The sequence below is a fragment of the Mustela nigripes genome, chromosome 14 (genome assembly GCF_022355385.1).
Source record: "Mustela nigripes isolate SB6536 chromosome 14, MUSNIG.SB6536, whole genome shotgun sequence".
Classification (NCBI taxonomy): Eukaryota; Metazoa; Chordata; class Mammalia; order Carnivora; family Mustelidae; genus Mustela; species Mustela nigripes.
The window spans coordinates 93,533,624-93,556,999 of NC_081570.1; the positions used below are offsets into that span (position 1 = coordinate 93,533,624).

The 23,376-nt window shown below is 44.1% G+C and overlaps 1 protein-coding gene and 1 pseudogene across 1 annotated transcript; one reads left to right on the forward strand and one right to left on the reverse strand.

Annotated features, from left to right (window-relative positions):
* The first annotated feature begins 1,719 nt into the window (after window positions 1–1,719).
* SARS1 (seryl-tRNA synthetase 1) lies at window positions 1,720–23,376 on the forward strand. Its single transcript, XM_059375632.1, has 11 exons — window positions 1,720–1,934; window positions 10,174–10,244; window positions 14,241–14,318; window positions 15,296–15,454; window positions 16,451–16,594; window positions 17,351–17,506; window positions 20,466–20,687; window positions 21,244–21,373; window positions 21,642–21,799; window positions 22,483–22,612; window positions 22,946–23,376. The coding sequence occupies exons 1-11, from the start codon at window positions 1,799–1,801 to the stop codon at window positions 23,101–23,103; spliced, it is 1,542 nt and encodes a 513-aa protein (XP_059231615.1). The 5' UTR covers window positions 1,720–1,798; the 3' UTR covers window positions 23,104–23,376.
* Window positions 20,154–20,236, reverse strand: LOC132002290 (U4 spliceosomal RNA; annotated as a pseudogene).

Consider the following 23,376-nt stretch of genomic DNA (forward strand, 5'->3'; position numbering starts at 1 on the left):
CTTATAGGATTAGCCCTGTGGACCTCCTCCTCTGGGCCTGGGCCCCAGTGCACCCTCAAGAACATCCATCACTGTCTTGAAACTTAGCAAAGAACACACTCTGGCAGTGCCTTCACTGACAGGGAAGAGTCAGCCCCTATCATACTTTGCTCTCAGAAGGTTTCAGGGAACCTAACACAGTTTTCTTACATGTTTTCTCAGGAGACTGCAGCTGCCTACATGTCTTTTCCACTTGTTTTAAGTCTAGCATCCTAGGCAAACTGAACCTAGGGAGGCAAACCCAGACAATCCCCTTACCGAAGCCCCCCTCTGGATCTCTACTTGTCAGCTTCACCACTGTCTTTTGCCCTATATTACATCTAAGTTGGCTTGGCAGACATTGTTGGAAAGCAGGGATAGCAATGCCATATCCTCATCACAGGAGCCCATGCAATGGCTGTAAGACCAAGACAGACTTAGCACAGCTAGCTGGGGGGCATTGGGGGTGGGGTTCTAAATAATCTCCTTATCAGCAGTACTTTTTGATAACTTTGGCTCCAATCAGTAGCCATAATGTTTCACTGTAAGAGGCGCCTGGGTGGTTCAGTGGGTTTAAACTTCTGACTTATGCTCAGGTCATGATCCCAAGGTCCTGGGATTGAGCACCATATTGGGCTCTCTGCTCAGCAGGGAGCCTGCTTCCTCCTCTCTCTCTGTCTGCCTCTCTGCCTACTTGTCATCTCTGTCAAATAAATAGAATCTTTTTAAAAAAATTATATATAAAAATATTTCACTGTAAGGGCCTGAACATTATAAAATGAAAATACGGTGAAATATTCCTTCTAGGAGTTTTAAATAGACCCAAGAAGTGACTTCAATACCTTGTACTGCCTTCAAATCCGCTGAATACTTACCCCGTGGAAAAGTCTCCTCATGCCCCTCTCTAAAATAGTTCAATCTCACCTTTCCAATCCTGTGATCCGAAAGGTTGGTAATAGGACAACCTGATTTACTCAGTAATCATGTTAAGAACGGTATCCTAGGGGCGCCTGGGTGGCTCAGTGTGTTAAAGCCTCCGCCTTCCGCCCTGGTCATGATCCCCAGGGTCTCTGGGATCATGATCCTGGGCTCTCTGCTCAGCAGGGAGCCTGCTTCCTCCTATCTCTCTGCCTGCCTTTCTGCCTACTTGTGATCTCTGTCAGATACATATAATTAGGATCTTTAAAAAAAAAAAAAAGAAAGAAAAGAAAAGAAAGGTATCCTAGCTCTAAGGCAGGAGAGCAGGAATCTTGAGTTGAGGTAACGCAGGGACTAAAACATGTAGCCATATATTCTTGTCTCAAGATGATGGAGAGAACAGAGGTCCAGGGAGAGGGTCCAGTCTTAGGAACCACGCTTGTAAGACAAAACCTGGCAACTACCGGAAGCTCTAGCTTCCAAGCCGGAGATCATACTGGCAGGCCTCTGCCTAACCAGAGAGATGCCCTTTAACATGAGGAGGAAACTGAGGCACTCGCTTCTATAGGATAATCAGAGATGCTACAGAGGTCGGGGCTGGGGAGGATGCACAAGACCGGGACAACCCACTAGCCAGGCCAGACCTGCACACAACCTGAGAAGCCCACGCCCCACCTCTCCACGTTCCTCCTCCCCGCAACCCTGCCTCCAACGCAGCGGCTTCCGGCCGAGAGGGGGCGCCTGCGCTCTCTGGCTGCGCCTGCGCGGGGAGGGCGGGTCAGCGCGCCGGCGCAGTGCGGTGGTCACTGGACGCTGTGCTACGTTCCTTACGTCCCTTAGCGTTGGCCGGGGAGAAGGGAAAATGGTGCTGGATCTGGATTTGTTTCGGGTAGATAAAGGAGGGGACCCAGCCCTCATCCGAGAGACTCAGGAGAAGCGCTTCAAAGACCCGGGACTAGTAGATCAGCTGGTGAAGGCAGACGGAGAGTGGCGACGATGTAAGTACCGGGACGCGCCGGGTATCCCCGGGTCCTAATCCCAACTTCATCTCTCCGATCTCGTTACTGCTCCTGAGGCCACAGCTTCCATCCCTCGTTAGTCCCCTCCCTGGTTGCGGTGACTCCGAGGCTCTCACTGTCCCCTAAAACGCACTGTGCGAACCGGGACCATCCTGCCTTTTCCCTCTGCCCGGGCCCTGGGCGCTCCCTTCCACGCGTGCTCAGTGCGGATCCCTGGGCTGTCTGGGAAGGAGCATGGCGCGTGCGCAGCGAGAGCTGTCAAGTCTTCCTGCAGCAAGGGTAGCCAAAAGAAAGCTAGGGCGGGAGGTTCGGGGACTTCCGAACACTCATCTTTGGTTTCCTTTGGTCCCTTTTCATCTTCAGCAACGCCCGAGTGGTCTCCCTCTAATTTGGTAGGGGCAAAGGCTCCAGCCTGAGACTGAGTCACATCTGCAGCTTAATAGTTCAGTCCACCCATATTGCAAGTGTTTGGGGACTTCGGAAGCCGCTCATGACTAAAAAGCAATGATCCCAAAGCTTTGGAAGAGGCCATCCCCCTGACCTGCAGGCATACCTTTAAAAATCGAGGGAAGACTTTACCGTAGTAGAACAAGCATGGGGAGAGGAGTGCCGTGAGGCAAGAACAAGCTTGTAATTATTGAGCCTGTTTGTGATTTGTGCAAGTTTTCCGGAAAAGACATTAGCAGAGTTGGTCTAGGATCTGATCCGGGCATCTTTCGTGAAGCTAAATAAAACCAGAGAACCGTCTGCCTATCAACTTGTGCCTGGATTAACTGGGGTAGTCACTGATTGGCCGGAAGCTGTCAAGCACATGTGATTCTTTCTTTCTTTTCTTTTTTTTTTTTTTTTTTCGTCTGATGCAATAGGTCTGTAACCAGCTGAGAGCCAGGTTTTATGACAGCACACTGCAAAGGCCCTCGCTGTCCGAAAGTGTGGTGGATTTCTGTTAGAAAAATTGATTTTCCTAAATTTATCAGGTCATTGGGTAGGAAAAGAGTATTGATTTAACTTCTGTTGTCTGCTGATTCTGTGGTCTCATTCATTCAGATGTGGTATTTGCTTGACTGTGATATCCTACTTCCTGAATCTAAATCTAAATTTTTGAGTTGCAGTGGAATTAAGTGGAAGAAAAAAAATTAGCCTAGACGCTGCTTTACTGAATTAGAAGTCAGAAGTATCAGATTTTGTGTCAGTCTGGTTATTGTAAAACTGTTAAGTGACTTTGAATGTTTTAGTAGTCTTTTGTGTATAATGTACACTTCTACAGGAAGTTCTGTTCCTTACTTGATGAGTGGCTATGTGGTGAGGGGATAAGTTCTTCTGGGACAAGTTTGTGTTTTATTTACCTGTATGTCCCAATAGCTGGGGTATACATACACATACAGGTTATGCATATACACATGTATACATATAATCCCAGTATGTTATCAGGTTACCTACATATAATTCCCACACCTGGTTCTTGGTAAGGACTTGACAAAGGTTTACTGAATTCGTGAATATCTTCTGTGTTCAGGGCACTTTGCCCTTCTGTATGAAAAACTGTTTATTTGTAGTTCATTTTCAACACATCTGTTGATTTGATTCTGTTTTACCTAACATCCCTTCCCAATATTCTCTTGCCAGACAAAAGGAATTACTGATTTTTTCCCAGGTCACTGGCAGCCCAAGTTGGACATTGATTGATCTTATATTTTATATCAAGGTTCTTCTGTCATTGACTGCAACAAGGATGTGTAACCTAGACACATGTATACCTATGTGTCTGCCTGTGGACATTCAAGGGGCCACTAGGGCTCTGTGTGAAACACAGGTATCTGATAGAACGTGGAATCATAGTATCATATTGGTGTTTACCACAACTCTTCTAACTCCAAGGATTCAAACTGTGATTTCTTCTTTTTAAATTTAGAGTAAAATAGCGCATTTGAACATACAATAAGGATTTGTCTCAATTATTTCCTTTTTTTTTTTTTTTAAGATTTTATTTATTTATTTGACAGAGAGAAATCACAAGTAGATGGAGAGGCAGGCAGAGAGAGAGGGAAGCAGGCTCCCCGCTGAGCAGAGAACCTGATGTGGGACTCGATCCCAGGACCCTGGGATCATGACCTGAGCCGAAGGCAGTGGCTTAACCCACTGAGCCACCCAGGCACCCCTGTCTCAATTATTTCCAAAGCTGCTAGATTTCTCAACTATTTCCAAAACTACTAGTGTATCTTGAAATCTGCTGGTAGTTACAGGAATTCTATCTAGCCTGTGCTATACTGAATGAAATTTCTCTTTACCGACTTACTGCACATGCCTTAAGCCAGGTCCTTCTCTTTGGGAGAACTTTCTAACGGCTTTCAGTTTTACCTTAGTCTCACCTGATGCAATAGGTGAGCCTATTGCCACATCCAGGACATGTGATCTGTATGGAATGGAAATCGAATCATTTGATATCTGGATTTAAGTCTTGCTGTGACATTCTTACCTTAAAGCAGTGCTGTCTGAGGGCGCCTACCTGGCTCAGTCAGTTAAGTGTCTGACTTCTGACTTCAGGTCAAGTCATGATTTCAGGGTACTGGAATAGAGCCCTGAGTTGTGTGGAGCCCTGCATCTGGCTTCACACTCAGCAGGGAGTCTGCTTCTCCCTGTCCTCTTCCCTCTCCCCCTGCTCATGCATGCACCCATACTCTCTCTCTCTCTTTCTCAAATAAATAAATTTGTAAACATTCTGGTAGCCAATTAGGGAAAGAAAAACAAGAAGTTCATTTTAGTAAGATACTATAACTACCTCAGTATATCAAAAATTGTATATTTAACATATGATCAGTATAAAAATTGAGATATTTTACATTTTCTTTTTTTTTTTAAGAATTTTTTTTTTTTGACAGAGATAGAGAGAGTGGGCCAAAGAGAGAACAGGAGGAAGGGTAATAGGCACAAGCAGACTCCCCACGGAGCAGAAAGCCCAACATGGGGCTCGATCCCAGGGCCACAGGATCGTGACCTAAGCCGAAGGCAGACTCTTAGCCGACTGAGCCACCCAGGCACCCCTACATTCTTTTTCTTTTTTACAAGTCTTCAAAATTTGGTGTGTATTTTATACGTACAATGTATCTCAGTTTGGGCTTGCCGTGTTTCAAATGCTCAATAGGCTCACTTAGCTGTTGGCTACCATATCAGACAGTGTAGCCCTAAAGCGTGAAAATACAAATTACTTAACACAATTTACAAAGCCCCGCATGTCCCGCATGTCCTCCTAGCCTCTTCTTCTGTCACTCTCCCACATATCCCCTCCAATCTTTGTTCTAGCCTTGTTACACTACCTGTATGGTCTTTTACACGTCCATGATTATTGCTGCTGCTTGGAATATTCCTTATCAACCTGCTTCTCCCGCTCCCATCAGCCTTCCTTGCCAGACCAACTCTGCTCCCATAGCACTCCCTTATTTGTGTATTCTCCATATATTATCTCATATGTTTAATTGTCACATTTATGGTATTTTTATGTACAACCTTTTTAAACTTATTTTTTTTTTACTGAGATGTATTCAGCGAACTGTATAGATTTTAATGTGTAGTTTGATGGGTTTTACAAAGCTGTATACCTGTCTAACCACCACCCAGGTCAAGATCAGAGACATTTGTAGCACCCCAATAAAGGCTCCCTCATGCCCTTTCCAAAAATAACCTTATCTGCGCTCTGTCACCATCAGTTAATTTTGCCTGATTTTGAAATTAATGTAAATGGACTTACATAGCATATATTTTTCCATTAACATTGAGTTCAAAATCAGGCAAAATTAATTTGCCTGATTTGGGCTTCTCTCAAAATTATATCTGTAAGATTATTCCATCTTTTCATGTGAAGTGGTGGCTTGGTCTTTTTCATTGCCGCACAGTATTCCATTATGTAAATACACCAGTTATCATATAGCTGTATCAGTCAATTCTGTTGATAGCCATTTGGTTTGTTACAGTTTGAGGGTATTATGAATAAAGTGCTATGAACATTGTTTTGTGTGTCTATTGGTAGACATAAGCACTCCTTTCTGTTCAGTGTATACAAGTGGAGTTGCTGGATAATAAGGTAGGTACATGTTTAGATTTAGTAGATATTTCCAAATAGTTATCCAGAGTAGTTATAGCAGTCAACACTCCCACCAGCAAAATAACAACTCTAGTTTTATACCTCTTTGCCCTTAATATTAGCAGTCTTTTTAATTTGATTTTAATTTAATACTTAATTTAGTTTTAGCCATTCTGGTGGGTATATAGTGGTATCTCATTGTTGGTTTAATTTGCATTTTCCTGGTGACTAAAGATACTGAACGCTTGTTCATGTCCCTGTTAGTATTTGGATAGCCTGTTTTGAGAAGTGTCTGTTCAAGAATATTGACCAGTTTTTATTTGGTGGTTTGTCTTTTTCTTATTGATTTGTAGGAATTCTTTATCCCTTCTGGATGGAAGGCTTGTCAGATATGTATATTGTACGCATTTTCTCCCAGTCTATAACTTGCCTCTTGCTCTTTCAGTCTTTTAAGGAATAGAAATTACTAATTTTAGGGACACCTGGATGACTCAGTCATTTAAGTGTCCAACTCTTGATTTTAGCTCAGGTCATGATCTCAGGGTTCTAGGGGGCTCCACACTCAGCAGGGAGTCTGCTTGAGAATTCTCTCCCTCTCCTTCTGCCCCTCCTCCCATTCATGCACTCTCGTTCTCTTTCTAAAATGAATAAATAAATCTTTTAAAAATATATTAATTTTAATGAAGTCTAATTTATAGATCTCCTCTTTGTAGTTTGTGCTTCCTGTGTTTATGAAATCTTTTCATATCTCAAGTTCCTGAAGAGATTTTCCAATATTTTTTCTAGAAGTTTTATTACTTTGCCTTTCACATTTAGGTGGATGACTCATCCCACATTGATTTTGGTGTATGATGTGAGATGGGGATCAAGTTCATTTTTTCCTGTGTTGCTCCAGTTGCTCATGGTAAAATGCAGGAAGCTAGGAATAGAAGGGAACTGCCTTAATCTAGTAGTAGATATTTATCAAAAAACCTATAGCTAACATTCTTTTTTTTCTTTTAAGATTTTATTTATTTATTTGGCAGAGAGAGAAAGTACAAGTGGGGAAGCAGCAGGTAAGGGGAGAAGCAGGTTCCTGGCAGAGCAGAGAGCCCAAGGTGGGACTTGATCTCAGGACTCTGGGGTCATGACCTGAGCAGAAGGCAGATGCTTAACTGACTGAGTCACCCAGGCGTCCCCTATAGCTAACATTCTTTTTTTTTTAAGATTTTATTTATTTATTTGAGAGAGTGAGAGAGAGAGAGAGCTTGAGAGGGGAGAGGGTTAGAGAGAGAAGCAGACTCCCTGCTGAGCAGGGAGCTCGGTGTGGGACTCAATCCTGGGACTCCAGGATCATGACCCGAGCCTGAGGCAGTTGCTTAACCAGCTGAGCCACCCAGGCACCATATAGCTAATATTCTTAATGATGAAGTACCAAATGCTTTCCCTCTGAGGTTGGGAACAAGACAAGGACATCTGCTACCACCACTTCTAATTCATATCATGCTAAAGGTTCTAGAGAGTATGATATAAGGCCAAAAAAAAAGGGGGGTGCCTGATGGCTCAGTCAGTAGAGCATGCGACTCTTAATCTCAGAGCTGTCCGTTAAAGCCCCACAGTGGGCATGAAGCCTGCTTTAAAAAAGAAGAAAAAAGGGGTACCTGGGTGGCTCAGAGGGTTAAGCCTTTGCCTTCGGCTCGGGTCATGATCTCAGGGTCCTGGGATCGAGCCCCACATCGGGCTCTCTGCTCAGCGAGGAGCCTGCTTCTCCCTCTCTCTCTGTCTGCCTCTCTGCCTACCTGTAATCTGTCAAATAAATAAATAAAATCTTTAAAAAAAAAAAAAAAGAAGAAAAAAATTAGAATAGAGTGTGATGACAGATGGTAACCAGATTTGCTGTGGTAATCATTTGCATTGTATACAAATAACAAATCATTATGTCGTATACCTGAAACTAATACGATGTTATATATCAATTATTTAAAAAAAAAAAAAAAAAGACTGGTACAGAAGTAAAGCTGTCATTATTTGTGGATGACTAGATTATGTATGCAGACCTGAACTATTAAAATTAAGTAAATTTGGGAGGTACCTGGATGGCTAAGTGGGTTAAGCCTCTGTATTTGGCTCAGGTCATGATCTCAGGGGTCCTGGGATTGAGCCCCACATCAGGCTCCTTGCTCAGCAGGGAGCCAGCTTCTTCTCTCTTTGCCTGCCTTTCTGCCTACTTATGATCTCTCTCTGTCTCTATCTTTCTTTCTCTGTGTGTCAAATAAATAAATAAATAACTCTTTAAAAAATAAAGTAAATTTGGGACGCCTGGGTGGCTTAATCAGTTAAGTGTCTGCCTTTGGCTCAGGTCATGATCCCAGGGTCCTGCCCCTGCCCCTCTCCCTACTTGTGTGCTCTCTCTTGGACAAATTAAATAAATAAAATATTAAGGATAGATAAACCAATAAAATTAACTTTAGCAAGATCACTCTATACAATATACAGAATCAATGATATTTCTTTTTTTTTTAAGGTTTTATTTATTCAGGGGTGCCTGGGTGGCTCAGTGGGTTAAGCCGCTGCGTTCAGCTCAGGTCCTGATCTCAGGGTCCTGGGATCGAGTCCCGTATTGGGCTCTCTGCTCAGCAGGGAGCCTGCTTCCCTCTCTCTCTCTCTCTCTCTGCCTGCCTCTCTGTCTACTTGTGATCTCTCTCTGTCAAATAAATAAATAAAATCTTTAAAAAATGATTTTATTTATTCATTTGACAGAGATCACAAGATATTTCTATATATAAATAACAAAAAGCATCTGATGCCTAGAATACACTTAATAAGTGACATTCAAGATCTCTGCACTGAAAACTGTAAAAGCATTGCTGAGAGAAATTAAAGATAGTGATGGGATATACTATATTCATTGATTGAAACATTCAGCACTGTTATTTTTTAATTGTCTTATTTTCTTTTACTTTCAGCACCTAGCATGCTATTTTCTTTTTTATTCCCAGCACTTAATACAGGGCCTTGCAAATAGGAGGGACTAAATAAAATTTTTAAAGACTTTTTATTTTAAAATACTTAAAAGTTCCCATAAAGTTGCAAAAATAGTAAAAGGAGTTCCAATGTACCCTTTACCCAGTTTCTCCCACAGATGATATCTAACACAACTGGTACAGTATCAAAGCCAAGAAATTGACATTGCTATAATTCACAGACCTTATTCAGATTTCACTAGTTTTACATGCACTTGTGTGTGTGCGTGTGTGTGTGTAGTTCTCTGCAACTTTATCCCATGTGTAGATTTGTATAACCACTGTCACACTGTCTAGGACAGGACACAGAGATCATCACAGAGATCCCTCTCACTGTCTCTTTGTAGTGCATTCTCGTTCCCCTCTCCCCTCCAACCCCTGGTGACCACTCTTCTGTTCCCATCTCTTTAATCCAAGTAAGTGAATGAGAAAGTAGTTAGATCATTTTGTACTGACATTTAGTTCAAGTTTGGCAAAACCTTAAAAAAAATAGCTGCCAAGGAGCTGTCTCATTTCTAGTTGTCATGTCACCTGTCAAAAACTTGCTGTTTACCATGTTGGTCCTTGAGCCTGGATTCAAGAGGTCTGATTTTTGCTCATTAGACTTAGCTTAATGAACCGCAGTACCGATATAATAGTTTGGCCCCAAATACCCATGTAGGCTGATTAGTGCACTGTCTTTCCCCAAAGAAATTAAAGCACAAGAAACTTTTTCTCCAGGCTGTCCGGTGAGATTTTGTCCCAGCAAAGGGAGTAACATTAACTATTGCCAGCACAGAGATGCACAAAGATGCTGTAACCACGTTCACAGGACTTGAAACAGGATTGCTCTCTTTCCAGATCCCAGTGCATATCACATAGTTTCTTTCAATGGATTTTAGAAAATTGAGCAGGTTATGGTTATTTGAGTTTTTTCTAGGTTCCTCAGATCTGTTACTTGACCATGGCATTGTCCAGATTATGGTAGTTTCCAATTTCATTCTCAGAAGGGCCTTTTCCTTGTCACCAAATGCAGGGAGAACCCTACTGTCACCAATATATGCCAGCTAAATTTGGGCCTCTAAAGATGTAAGATTTCACAATTTCATGAGATCCTTTAGGTCTGTCTAAGGAGATTCTTGGATTCTTTATTCTTCAGGCAGATTTCGGGCAGACAACTTGAACAAGCTGAAGAACCTGTGCAGCAAGACAATTGGAGAGAAAATGAAGGTAAGAGAACTAGGTAACATTCTTGGGAGCTTAAGCAGAGGTATTTAATCTCACTCTTGGTGCTCACATAATTTCTAATCTAGTGTCTAATTCTGTGAGCTACTGAATTTCTTACGAAAGGGACAGATATTTTAAAAAGAGAGGAAGGAAGTGGGAAAGGGGACTAAGAGGCACTTTCAGGGATCAGTGAGTCTGTCTTCTGTCCTATAAATCTTAGACCCTTCAAGCTGCTGTAACAGAATACCACAGGTTGAGTCGGGCGCCTGGGTGGCTCAGTGGGTTAAGCCGCTGCCTTCGGCTCAGGTCATGATCTCAGGGTCCTGGGATCGAGTCCCGCATCGGGCTCTCTGCTCGGCAGGGAGCCTGCTTCCCTCCCTCTCTCTCTCTGCCTGCCTCTCCATCTACTTGTGATTTCTCTCTGTCAAATAAATAAATGAAATCTTTAAAAAAAAAAAAAAAAAAAGAATACCACAGGTTGGGTGGCTTTTAAACAAGAGCAGTTTATTTCTCACAGTTCAGAAGACTGAGAAGTCCAAAATCAAGGTGCTGGCAGATTCCGTGTTGGTGAGGGCCCACTTCCCAATTCATAAATAGCCGTCATCTCATTGTGTCCTCACATTGATAGAAGGGAGCTCTCTGGGGTCTCTTAGAAGGGCACTAACCCCATTTCTGAGAGCTCTGCCCTCATGACCTAATCTCCTCTGAAAGACCCCACCTCCAAACACCATCACTCTGGGGATTAGGTTTCAACATACAAGTTTGGGGGGATACACAAATACTCAGTCTGTAGCAAGATAAGATTCTTGCAATGTTGCTCATTCGTTGTCTGTTTTGTGCTTATAGTAATATAAATTCCACCAGTAATCTTATCTAATTACCTCTTGAGCCCAATCTACAGTGACAGAAAGATTTTCTTAGGGTGGACTTGAGATTCTTTGTCTCAGTGTAGTCGTGCTCTTTAATGGAAAGGGCACAGATATGAAGTCCAAATCCTAGATTGTTGGCTATGTGACTTCAGTCAAGTTAATTTCTAAGCTTCAGTTTTCTCATCTGTGAAATGACAATACTAACATTCACCTATAGAGCAGAATTGTGAGAACTAATTTTTTTAAATGTAGAGAAGCTGGCACAATGCCTAGAACCCTGTAGTTATTCAGCAATTGCAAGTAACAGCAGAGGGCAAGTCGTTACTGGCCTTCATCCAAAAAATCTTTCCTGTGCTTGAAGAATGTTAAGTTTTTGCTTGGCCTGGCTTTGCTATCCAGAATAGTTTATGCTTTTAATCTTTCCTCAAAAATATCCTCTTAGCTCCTTAGTCATTTTTTAAAAAACATATTAAATGCTCCCTCAAATCTGTCTCATTTTTAAGTTGTAAACTTCTCAACTAAATCAAAAAAATTATAAAATTTTGGAACCTGAACCAGAAAAGAACATAACAAAAGACTCCCTCTGGATTCTAGTACACTTCATGATAGTCTGAATTGTTCTCTTTACCAGTATTTTGTTACACTTTCAGCTTTTCACTGGCTGTGGAAATTGATACCGACAATCATAAAGTTTTCTTCCTTTTGGGACCCATGATGCTTAATCATTTGCATGTCAGAGGCCCCATAATTATGTAAATACCAGTGTACACTCGTGCCTGTGTATTCTTTGGGGCACATACAGATAGTACCAGCCTAGTGTTTTCCTAGCTAGAAGATGGAAGTGTTTTAATTTGCAGTAGCATTGTTAGATCCCTTCACTGTAGCCCCACAAGGAGTGTTCTCCCTTCCTATCCATTAGAATGGTCTTAAAAAGTGCTTTAATAGGGGCACCTGGGTGGCTTAGTGGGTTAGAGTCTCTGCCTTCGGCTCAGGTCATGATCCCAGGGGCCTGGGATCAAGCCCTGCATCGCATCCCCACCCCTTCTCTGCCTGCCTCTCTGCCTGCTTGTGATCTCTATCAAATAAATAAATAAAATCTTTTTTTTTTTTTTTTAAAGGAAATTTCTATATTTAAAGATTTTATTTATTTGTTTGACAGAGAGAAATCACAAGTAGATGGAGAGGCAGGCAGAGAGAGAGAGAGGGAAGCAGGCTCTCCAATGAGCAGAGAGCCCGACGCGGGACTCGATCCCAGGACTCTGAGATCATGACCCGAGCCGAAGGCAGCGGCTTAACCCACTGAGCCACCCAGGCGCCCAAATAAATAAAATCTTTAAAAAAAAAAAGTGCTTTAATATGTATAGCACTTGAAAGTATTCATTTCATTTTGGTTTTTCATCTTTGCTGCAAACCTGGAGTGTAGGTAGTACCGTTGTCAACCTTATTAAAAGGGCAAGAGAATAGGCTTAGGAAATTAAGGAGCCTGCTTAAAATCACATTGTAAGTTAGTTGCAGAGTCAGAACTTGAACTCAGAACTTAAATTTGCTGCTCTGAGGGATTATCAGATAGCAAAGGGACCTCAGCTCTCTTGGCAAAATCTTGAGGTTTAGGCCATTTCTTTCTACCTCAGTAGTCTCTACTTACTCTTTTTTTTTAATATATATATATAAGATTTTTAACTTATTTATTTGATAGACAGAGATTACAAGTAGGCAGAGAGGCAGGTGGGTGGGGGTGGGGGTGGGAGCAGTCTCCCTGCCAAGCAGAGAGCCCATTGCAGAGCTCAATCCTCATGACTTGAGCCGAAGGCACAGGCTTTAACAACACCTAGCCACCCAGGCGCCCCTAGTCTCTGCTTATTCTTAAGCAAGACTCATTCTGAGATTTTCAGACGTTTGCAACTTTTTTTAAAAAAAATTTTATTTGTTTATTTGACAGACAGAGACCGCAAGTAGGCAGAGAGGCAGGCAGAGAGGGAGAGGGGAAAGCAGGCTCCCTGTTGAGCAGAGAGTCTGATGTAGGGCTTGATCCCAGGACCCTGGGATCATGACCTGAGCCGAAGGCAGAGGCTTGAACCCACTGAGCCACCCAGGCACCCCCGTTTGCAACTTTTTAAGATGATTTTACTTGAGTCACTGAAAGGTGTGAGTTTGGTTATGGTTAGCATCTTGACTTCTCACTTTAGTATATGCGATTGTGTAATAAATCTAAAGGATTTCTACGTTTTACCCCAAGAAAATATAGTTCTTTCTTATGACTCAGTTTTGTGCAGTGGTATATGAGGTTGTATAAACATAATTGCCTATTGTTATATGTATAGAATTTTTTAAAAAATCTTTAGAATACGACATGACTTATACTTGCAAAGCAGACCCTGAATCTCCTCAACTTACTCTTATGCAAGTTTTGCTGAAGTTGTACATATCTTGTTATAATGGCCTGTGATAATTTTCTTTAACTATTTCTAATTTGGGAAGAATTTGACTCAATTTATCTTCTCCATGGCTCTGGGCGAGGATTGAAAATGATCTGACAGAATATCACAAAAATGGGTGAGAAGAGAACCAGGCCAGAAAATCTAGCCCTGCTTATGTTCTCCAGTTTTGCTAAGTTGCACTGATTGCTCTAAACTTGGTTCTAGATTTGGTGACTTTTCCTCAAAAATTTTGTTTTCCTCAGTGTCCTACGATTCTATCATCCCATCCATTTTTTTCCCCCTTAGCCTCAGTGCTGGGATTTTTCTTAGGGAGTGGCCAGGGATTCAGATTCACATCCAGGCACCTGCCCCGGAGCTGGGCAGTGATACGAGCATTTTCACACCTTCTTGGTGCCCATAACTATTCTATGTCTAGAGAGGACATTCTTCTTACATTCCTGTTGATGACAGCCCTTTGACCCTGATGGATTAATTGATCTGTCCAGGATCCAAAAAGCCAGAAAATGGCAGGATGAGGACTTAAAATTTTCTCACTAAATTTTTCTCTCACAGGCTGCAGCTCTTAGATACAGTTGTGTAGAAAATTCTGTGGTTAGTTTATATATTAATTTGGTGTGCCCTTGTAAAACTCGGTCAGAAATTTTCTTTTATTTAATAGTATTGGGATTTTTTTGGTTTTGTTTCCCCTGCAGAAAAAAGAGCCAGTGGGAGATGAGTCCATTCCAGAGGATGTATTAAATCTCGATGACCTCACTGTAGACACTTTAGCTGTAAGTTATTGTACTTTTTTCTAGACTGGATTTCTGTTCTTTCATCGTGACTTTGTTCCTAGACAAGCAAGTGCTGACACTCGGCTCCACACAGCATTGCAGCCTCCTTGAATGTGTGCAGCTGGGAAATGTCCCCCTCCACTCTTGTTGGTTTCAATCCTTGAGTATTTATTAGATCGCAGAGACGGGGATGGATGGAGTAGAAAAGTCAAGAGTAGGAAGAAGAGGAAAAAGGAGCCCAACTACCTTTGGTTCATAGAATTTCGTTTTCACAAAGTCAAGGATTTTTTTTTCAGTTTGCCACAATTCAGTAAATATTCACAACAGTGAACCTAGAGAAGTAATTTTCAAGTTTGTTAGTCACCGAACCCTTTTGTAAACCTGCAGCACAAAATCATGGCAAGAGCATAAATACAGAAAAGCAGAGTTGCGGGGGCTCGAAGGGGTGGCTTGGGGTCACCGCTCCCGCGCAGCCCCACTTGCTAAGGGCTCTCCCATCGCCACGAAATCAGTAATTTGATACACTTGCAAAAAGGAATACAAAAGAAGCTTAGGACAGGTTCTTTTGCTTCTAATAAATTTGTAATCTCCCTAGAGAACGGTTAAATGTAGTACATAAGAGTGCTAAATTGATTTCATCAGGAATATCAGAAAGTATGCATTAAGAGAAAGAGCTCTTAAAAGAGATACAGTATTAAAACCCCTGAGATATATAGGACTAAGAAGAATGGCCAGAATTAATCCAACTCTTCCTTAGGTACCCCTGAAGAAAATGCCAACACATTTGTCAGGGTAAAGCTGTGTGCGTGCATTTCAAATAAATCTCAGTTCTTCGAAAGCCTTCATTGTTGATTTTTAAAATGCTTTTGCAAGGGTTGTCATTTGAGCACAACAAGGTGAGGGCGACAGAATCTTACTCCTCCTCTGTACCTTGACCTGCTGTGGCTTGGGTGCCGGCCTGGCCTGTTTATCTACAGAACCTGAAAGTCTCACAAATCAAAAAAGTCCGACTCCTCATCGATGAGGCCATCCTAAAATGTGATGCCGAGCGGATAAAACTGGAAGCAGAGCGGTTTGAGAACCTCCGAGAGATCGGGAACCTCCTGCATCCCTCCGTGCCCATCAGCAATGATGAGGTAGGTGTCCGTGCCCCAGCGGGCGGCAGCCTGCCTGGCGCTCCCCTCTGTTGGGGAGGGGGTGGGGGCGGGGGCGGGAGGGGCACTGGGAAAAGCTGGCACTCTCTGTATAATAGGCCTGTGTCAGAAGCAGGCTCTTTGTATATTCGCTCTGCCCACCAATTGAGAATTGAAAGAGTCAGATCCTTGCCTGATTGGGAAGTAGCAGAGACAGCAGGTAGGAGGAGACTCCTGGCCCAGAAATCTCTTCTAAATCGGGCTGCTGTCCTCCACTGCGTGTTGCCCATGGTAGCAGTGAGTCCTGTGGGAGGGATCTGCGAAATCAACCTCACCCCTCACCCACACCCCACTGAGAAGCTGCAGGTTGCAGGGAAATCTGCATGATAAAAGTTTCCTGCTGAGTGGGAGCTTCCCCAGCACAAAGCTGCTCTGAGCCCAGCCTTTGTTCTCTGACACCCCAGCCATGGCTGGGCCCATCTGTGCCTCTTTCATTCATTCCCTGGTGAACGAGCCCTTAAACTCACTGTAGGCTGGGGTGGGAGACTTGGGAGGTCAGGGCTCTGAGCCCGCCCTCATATGGCCCCAGAACCAATGAGAGCCTGGAAAGAAAAAAAAGTCTACATTCTCCTCTGCACCCCAGGCGATGCTGATGGGGGTTGGGGGGGGGGTGGATGTCATGTAGCAGGATTTTCAAGGAGTCATTTAAAAGGGTAAAAAAAAAACACAAAAAAACAAATGTGAGAATAGGACAGATCTCTTAAAAATTCATGATTTCAGTTCCAAAGTTAGAATCACTTCTAGGAATCTGTAAATGTTTATTTCTCCATTGAACACAAATTCTCTAGCAAATTCTTTTCCTTAGTCTCTGGACACAACGACCAAAACCTAGTTGTTTGAGTTAAGCAGTAGTTTTGCAAATCTCTAAGCTGTTCTTGGAATGGGGTTTGGAAAGCTGGAGGTTGTGCAGTTCAGCGGTCACCCGTCTTCTTTCCTTAGGATGCTGACAACAAAGTAGAGAGGATCTGGGGCGATTGTACAGTCAGGAAGAAGTACTCTCATGTGGACCTGGTGGTGATGGTAGATGGCTTTGAAGGCGAAAAGGGGGCCGTGGTGGCTGGAAGTCGAGGCTATTTCCTGAAGGTAAGAGTCAGGAACCCTTGGCGATGGGATTCTAAAGAAGGAGCTAAAAAAAAAACTGTGCGGAAAACATAACCTACTTAAAGAGGCCCACAAATCCACCACTTCTCCTGCCTTTCTCCTGCAAATGGATTGGCAGTCAGATGCAGTTCGCTTTCTGAGGCAGGAGAATGCTGCTTCGAATTCCCTAGAACCAGAGCCCCTATGTGATCCTCCATTATGGAGACATGTGCTGTCTGGATCAGAGCAGGCTGCCTTTAAGGGGCTGAGTGGAACTGGACCGTGAGACAAGTAATGAAGAGTTGAAACCCACTGATGAGTGCTGCCGGGTGGGTGGGCCCAGAGAGCTATGAGAACAGGTAAGCAGAGGCAGCAGACCTGGAGTAGTTGGGGCAGAGGGCTGATGAATTCAAAGAAGACTTCTGGGAGGGCATCCCCCAAAACAATTTTGGGGATACATATATACAGAGTATGTTCTACATACACACACATGTCTGCTGTTTAAAATTAGTGCAAGAAAGCTCTCCTGTGCACCCTGAGCAAATCATCCTTTCTGCTTCGCTTTGCTTCTCCTGACAGTGTGCCTGGATGATGGGCTGGGCATTGGTATCAAGAAAGAATCTCTTCAATCAGGTGTTGAGGTTCACTGTCTTTGCTGGCCTCCCCTGGGCCCCCAGTTGCCTCTGAGTGTAAATTGTAACAGATGAATGTGATGGCGACAGAACCCAGTCACACAGTGCTTTGTCTCTGCTCCTGTAGGGTGTCCTGGTATTCCTGGAACAGGCGCTCATCCAGTATGCCCTTCGCACCTTGGGGAGTCGGGGCTACACCCCCATTTATACCCCCTTTTTCATGAGGAAGGAGGTCATGCAAGAAGTGGCGCAGCTCAGCCAGTTTGATGAAGAACTCTATAAGGTAAGTAGCCTGGGGTAGTGTGACAGGATGACTTAAGTTATAAAAAGTTTAACCTCAAAGATACAGAGCAGTACTGTCCAGGAGAACTTCTATGGTGTGGAGGTTGCCTGTATCATGACTGTTGAGTGCTTAAAATGTAGCTAGTGCAACTGAGGAAATAGAATTTTCATTTTTATTAATTCTAACAAGTAGCCACATGTGGCTAGTGGCTACCATACTGGACAGTGCAGATATAGAGCCTGTTTTATCTTTCCCCAGATAATCTATATGACTTACCTAAATGAAGCATACTTTTAACACCATGAGCTTCAGAAGAAAGCACATTTTTTGAGTGCTTGGACTAAAGACAATTGTAGAAGCGGCTGATCTTCCCATATCCTCCTATTCCTAACCCCGGACTAGAAGCTAGAGGGGAAGACATATTTCCCTTGGGATTGATGTGGCTTCCAGTCTGGGGCTTTTTCTCAACCCCAGAGCATCTCAGGGAGAATGAGAGGATTCACGTTCAGAGTCAGAAGCTCATTTTGATGAGCTGTCTTCACCGCCACCTGTAGTACTCAGAATTTCTAGAGGTTCTGCTACCGGCTGCCCCTCACAGCATAGTCTACTTTTCACCTGTCCTTCCCCTCCAAGACTGTTCTGTCAGAAGGGGATGACTTGGCTCTTACTGGGGAGGAGTTAGACAGTGTTCCTGGGCTCACATGACTTACCTTAGAGAGGAATTTTTTTTTTCTTTAAGATTTTATTTATTTATTTGTCAGAGAAAGCGAGAGAGAGCGTGCACACTAGCAGGCAGAGTGGCAGGGAGAGGCAGAGAGCGAAGCAGGCCCCCCACTGAGCAAGGAGCCCGATGCGGGGCTCGATCCCAGGACCCTGAGATTATGACCTGAGCCGAAGGCAGCGGCTTAACCCGCTGAGCCACCCAGGTGCCCCTTAGGAATTTAATAGAACTTCTTCCCACTGGATCCTGTTGATGAGTTCAAATTATGTTCTCATTCAGAATGCCGTGGGAAGCAAAATGTTCTCTAAACCCTAAGGACTATTCTAACCTTGGTGTCCTCCCCCACTTCTTCCCTTTTTTTAAAGATTTTATGTATTTATTTATTTAGAGAGAGCAAGCGAGAGCAAGGCGGGGAGGGGCAGAGAAAGAGAGAGTCTCAAGCAGACTCTGCATTGAGTAGGGAGCCCAACGTAGGGCTGGATCCCATGACCCTGAGATCATGACCAGAGCCAAAATCAAGAGTCGGACGGTTAACTGAGCCACCCAGGCGTGCGTGCATGTGTTCGTTTGTTCTTTCTTTCTTTCCCGTTTCTTTATTTTAATGTGGAGAGAAATGTGTTCATGTATCGGTCAAAAGCTGTTATCTCTTTTCTTCTTTTCCTCATCTCAACCCCCAGATTGGATCATCACAGAGCTTTAGAAGGGTGTTCCGTGGGTAACGTCAAGGAGAAGCTTACATGAGGGTTATGAGAGAGACACTAGGTAGCAGGTGTCCCTGCTATGTTTCCTACATTCTCTATCTCTCTGCAGATGCTTCTTGGATCCCTGTCCAGGGAGACTCACATAGTGAGAGTCCCCATAGTGACAGTTTGGGCTGGCCCATCTTGCTGAATAAACTCAGTTTATGAATTCTCTGGAGCCGTGCTCTCCAGTAGAACTCTCTGCAGTGATGGGAATGTTCTGTAGCTACTGTCCAGTTTGACAGCATCAGCCGCATAGCTGTTGAGCACTTGAAATGTGGCTAGTGGAAACCGAGGAACTACATTTTAGTTTAATTTAAATAGCCACTTGTGGCTAGTGGCTAACTTCCCACTGTAGAATAGCAATGTCATCTTCCAGATCCCCAAATGCTGACCCAGAGCAGGTTTCCACCCTCCTCTTTTTAAAATTAAAATAATACCACGTGACAGAAAATTTGGAAATGATAGGGGATATCATCTTCTTTCTCATTACCTCATATAATTGTCATTTTTTAAAAAATTTTTATTTATTTATTTGACAGAGATCACAAGTAGGCAGGGAGGCAGACAGAGAGAGAGGAGGAAGCAGGCTCCCTGCTGAGCAGAAAGCCCAACGCAAGGCTCAATGCCAGGACCCCAAGATCATGACCTGAGCCGAAGGCAGAGGCTTAACCCACTGAGCTACCCAGGCACCCCATAATTGTCATTTTTAATACACTTTGGGGGGCTTTTTTCATACAGCCATCATTTTCTCATTCTTCTAATCACAATGTCTATAGATTGCCTTAGCAGTACATCAGAAGCCTATTTCATTGTTCCTTGGTGGTCTTCATTGCCAACATTTTCAAATGGTTACATAATATTACGTGGTCTGGATGTAGGATAGCCGACTCTTCCCTTGTGGAAGTATTCAGGGGGCTTCCTTTTTTGCCATCCATAAGTAATGTTACAATGAACTTTGTCCTGTTTATACCTTTTTTTCTTCTGTGTTACTTTCTTCAGTGGAACACCAAAGTGATTCTTGAAGGAGTGTAATCCTGCACTAATTCATAAGCACCAAGAGAGCAGAGACTGTGTCTCCTCTTGGCCAGCACTGGCAAACTTGGCCCTTACAAATGCCTAACAAATGTTTGTTGAGTGGATTGATGTATATTGCTACTAGCTCAGGTTTTATTGCACTGCTGTCATTGGTTTATCATATATTATATATAGCAGTAATCGCGCCTCGGATAAACCTCATTGGCTACGATACTGCCACTGCGCAAAGCTTATCATATATTATATATAAATGTTTTATTTATTAGATCAGTAAAAAAAAAAAAAAAATTACCAGAATATTTTCTTTCCTTTTAATTTGCATTTTTTCGATCTCTAGGAGGGTTCCCATTTTGGAGTGACCCATTCCCTCCTTTGTCTTCTTAGCATTCCCTATGGTTTCTTGCTCTAGCTGAGGTCCCCATCCCTCACTCTTAACTAGTAGGGGTCCCTCCTCCTCCAGGTGATTGGCAAAGGCAGTGAAAAGTCTGATGACAACTCCTATGATGAGAAATATCTGATTGCCACCTCCGAGCAGCCCATTGCTGCTCTGCACCGGGACGAGTGGCTGCGGCCCGAGGATTTGCCAATCAAATATGCCGGCCTGTCCACCTGCTTTCGCCAGGAGGTGGGCTCCCATGGCCGAGACACCCGCGGCATCTTCCGAGTCCATCAGTTTGAGAAGGTGAGTGGACAGGTCAGGGTGAGGAGTAGGAGCCTTCTCTCGATATCTCTGGGGTGATTAGAGGGGCAGCAGGCTCTGTGGTGCTCAGACCCGCCTTAGCTCTGGTCTTCCCTCTCACCGTCTCCATCAGTTTCTGTATAAGAAGCACATGCTGGAGTGGCTGTGAGCACAGAACCTGGAACCAGGCTGCTTGGGTCCCGGTGCCAGCTCGGCCACTTAGCAGCTGTGTAACCTTGAACAAGTTGCTTAACCTCTCCTCTACAAAAGGAGTATAATAATAGTACCAACCTCCTTAGGCCTGCTGTGAGGATTCCGCTGGTTGGTAGGGGCAAAGTGCTTAGAACGGTATCTGGCATGTGTATAATAAGAGCTCCACTGAGTGTTTGTTCTTGGAGACCCAGTCCAGTCCAGCACCCATATCCTGCGGGGGCCCCAGCCTCTCCTGACTCCCAGCGGTGTATGATTAGGTCTCCATCACAAGGATATCTCCCACTTCAGTCCTTTCGTTTATTCTCCCTGTCCCATTGTCGCGGTCTCCTTGGGTCCCTCTCTGCAGATCGAACAGTTTGTCTACTCATCACCACACGACAACAAGTCATGGGAGATGTTTGAAGAGATGATTAGTACCGCAGAAGACTTCTACCAGTCTTTGGGGATCCCTTACCACATTGTGAATATTGTCTCAGGTATCCGCCTCCCTTTCCCACAGCCTGCAACCACCACCCCCGCCAGGTGAACTGCCACACAAAGAAATAGTTCACAGTCCAATTAATTGCCCACATTAATTAAAACATCACACTCTTCTCACTTGGGAGTGTTTGGTGATGAGAATATCTGGGTGTGATTTCACTTCTGGGGATAAGGTGTAAATTAAAGAATTCTTTAGGTTTGCTAAAGGTTAGTGTTCTGAAATACCATCCCTCCTTCATGAATTCTAGGGGTTTTCCCTTTCAGGTTCTTTGAATCATGCTGCCAGTAAGAAGCTTGACCTGGAGGCCTGGTTTCCGGGCTCAGGAGCCTTCCGTGAGTTAGTCTCCTGTTCTAACTGCACAGACTATCAGGCTCGCCGGCTCCGAATCCGATATGGGCAAACCAAGAAGATGATGGACAAGGTAGGTGGCCCCTTGGGAGGCAGGAAATAGAGCCTTGTGCAGAACAGGTCCATCTTATTTCTCAGCCCTTGGCAGACATTATGTCCCAGCATCGTGGGAAAATCTGAGCTGCTCAATCTAGACCAAAAAGGGAATCTGAAAATGATTTCTACTAAATCAGGACAGAATCCTTTTAGATAGAATCCTGAGTTAAGCTCTGTTCTACAAGGTATTTCTAGCTCTTCTCTTTTGGGCTTTTTTCTCTGTGACTCCAGATAAAGAAAAATCCCCATTTGTGTGCAGAAGACACGCTGAAGACAGTGTCTTCCCTCTCCCCCAAGAAGGTCTGGGTTTATAAGTTTCTCTCTTCAAACCCAGTTTTTAGGCCTTAATCTTTTCCAGTTCAGGGACTTGAAAGGGGTAAAGGAGAGGCCGCAGTGACAGTTGCCTCCATCCCTCAAAGGGCCCACCTTCTGTCCGTTTGCTGGGACCTATCACTTGACACTAATGGAGATATGAGGAATCTTCCTGGAATTATTATTATAGGGAATAAGTACTAAACAGAATTCTAGTCTAGCAAAAGATCAATAATGCTTTGGATTTGGATAGTTACCATTGGGGGAGTCTGACTAAGTGGGTGGTTCCTGGTCACGAGGAAGACTAGGTTGAGTTTCGTGTTTCCTCTGGGGGCCCTGGCTTTGCAGGTGGAGTTTGTCCATATGCTCAACGCTACAATGTGTGCCACCACCCGCACCATCTGCGCCATCCTGGAGAACTACCAGACAGAGGAGGGCATCGTCGTGCCTGAGAAGCTGAGAGAGTTCATGCCGCCCGGTAAGACTCGCTGCCCAGCCCCTCTTCCTCTTCTGTCTTCCCACTCTCCTGAAGAGCAAACCCCCTTCCAGAAGGTACCAGTCCCCAGAACTCTGCCTGTCTCCTGGTGCTGGGCATGACAGGGGCAAAGCTGAGAAAGCAGCCACTACAAGTCTGACAATCCTGTTTAAGCGCAGCTAAAATTCAGACCAGAAAAGAATTAATGAGACGAGTTACTGTCGTGAGTGCCCTTTTGTTCATAGGGATCATCCTCTTGTGGAACTCTCCCCAAGAAGTCCTTGGGCTTTGACTCCTGAGAATTGGTCGGTTATTTGGTTGGCTCTGTCCCTTCAGGTCTCCAAGAACTGATCCCCTTTGTGAAGCCCGCACCCATTGACCAGGAGCCATCAAAGAAGCAGAAGAAGCAGCATGAGGGCAGCAAAAAGAAAGGGGCAGCCAAAGATGTCCCCCTAGAAAACCGGCTGCAGAACATGGAAGTCACCAATTCCTGAACATTCCTTCCTCCCAGTTTGTCGGGCTTTTGTTTCTGTCAGCTGGGATCTCAGAGCCTGCCCATGGGCAGGGAAGCCAAGCACCCACTCATCACCCGCCCCATCTGACTGCATTGCTAAAGGGGAACAGTCTGCCACGTACAGCGCGACATCCCCATCTCCTTGCATGGGCACAGGATCCATTCACTGACGACTGATGAAACCATGTAATAAAGCATCTCTGGGGGAAGGCTAGGACTCTTCCACAGTCTTCTGCCCAGGGCTCGAACCCTG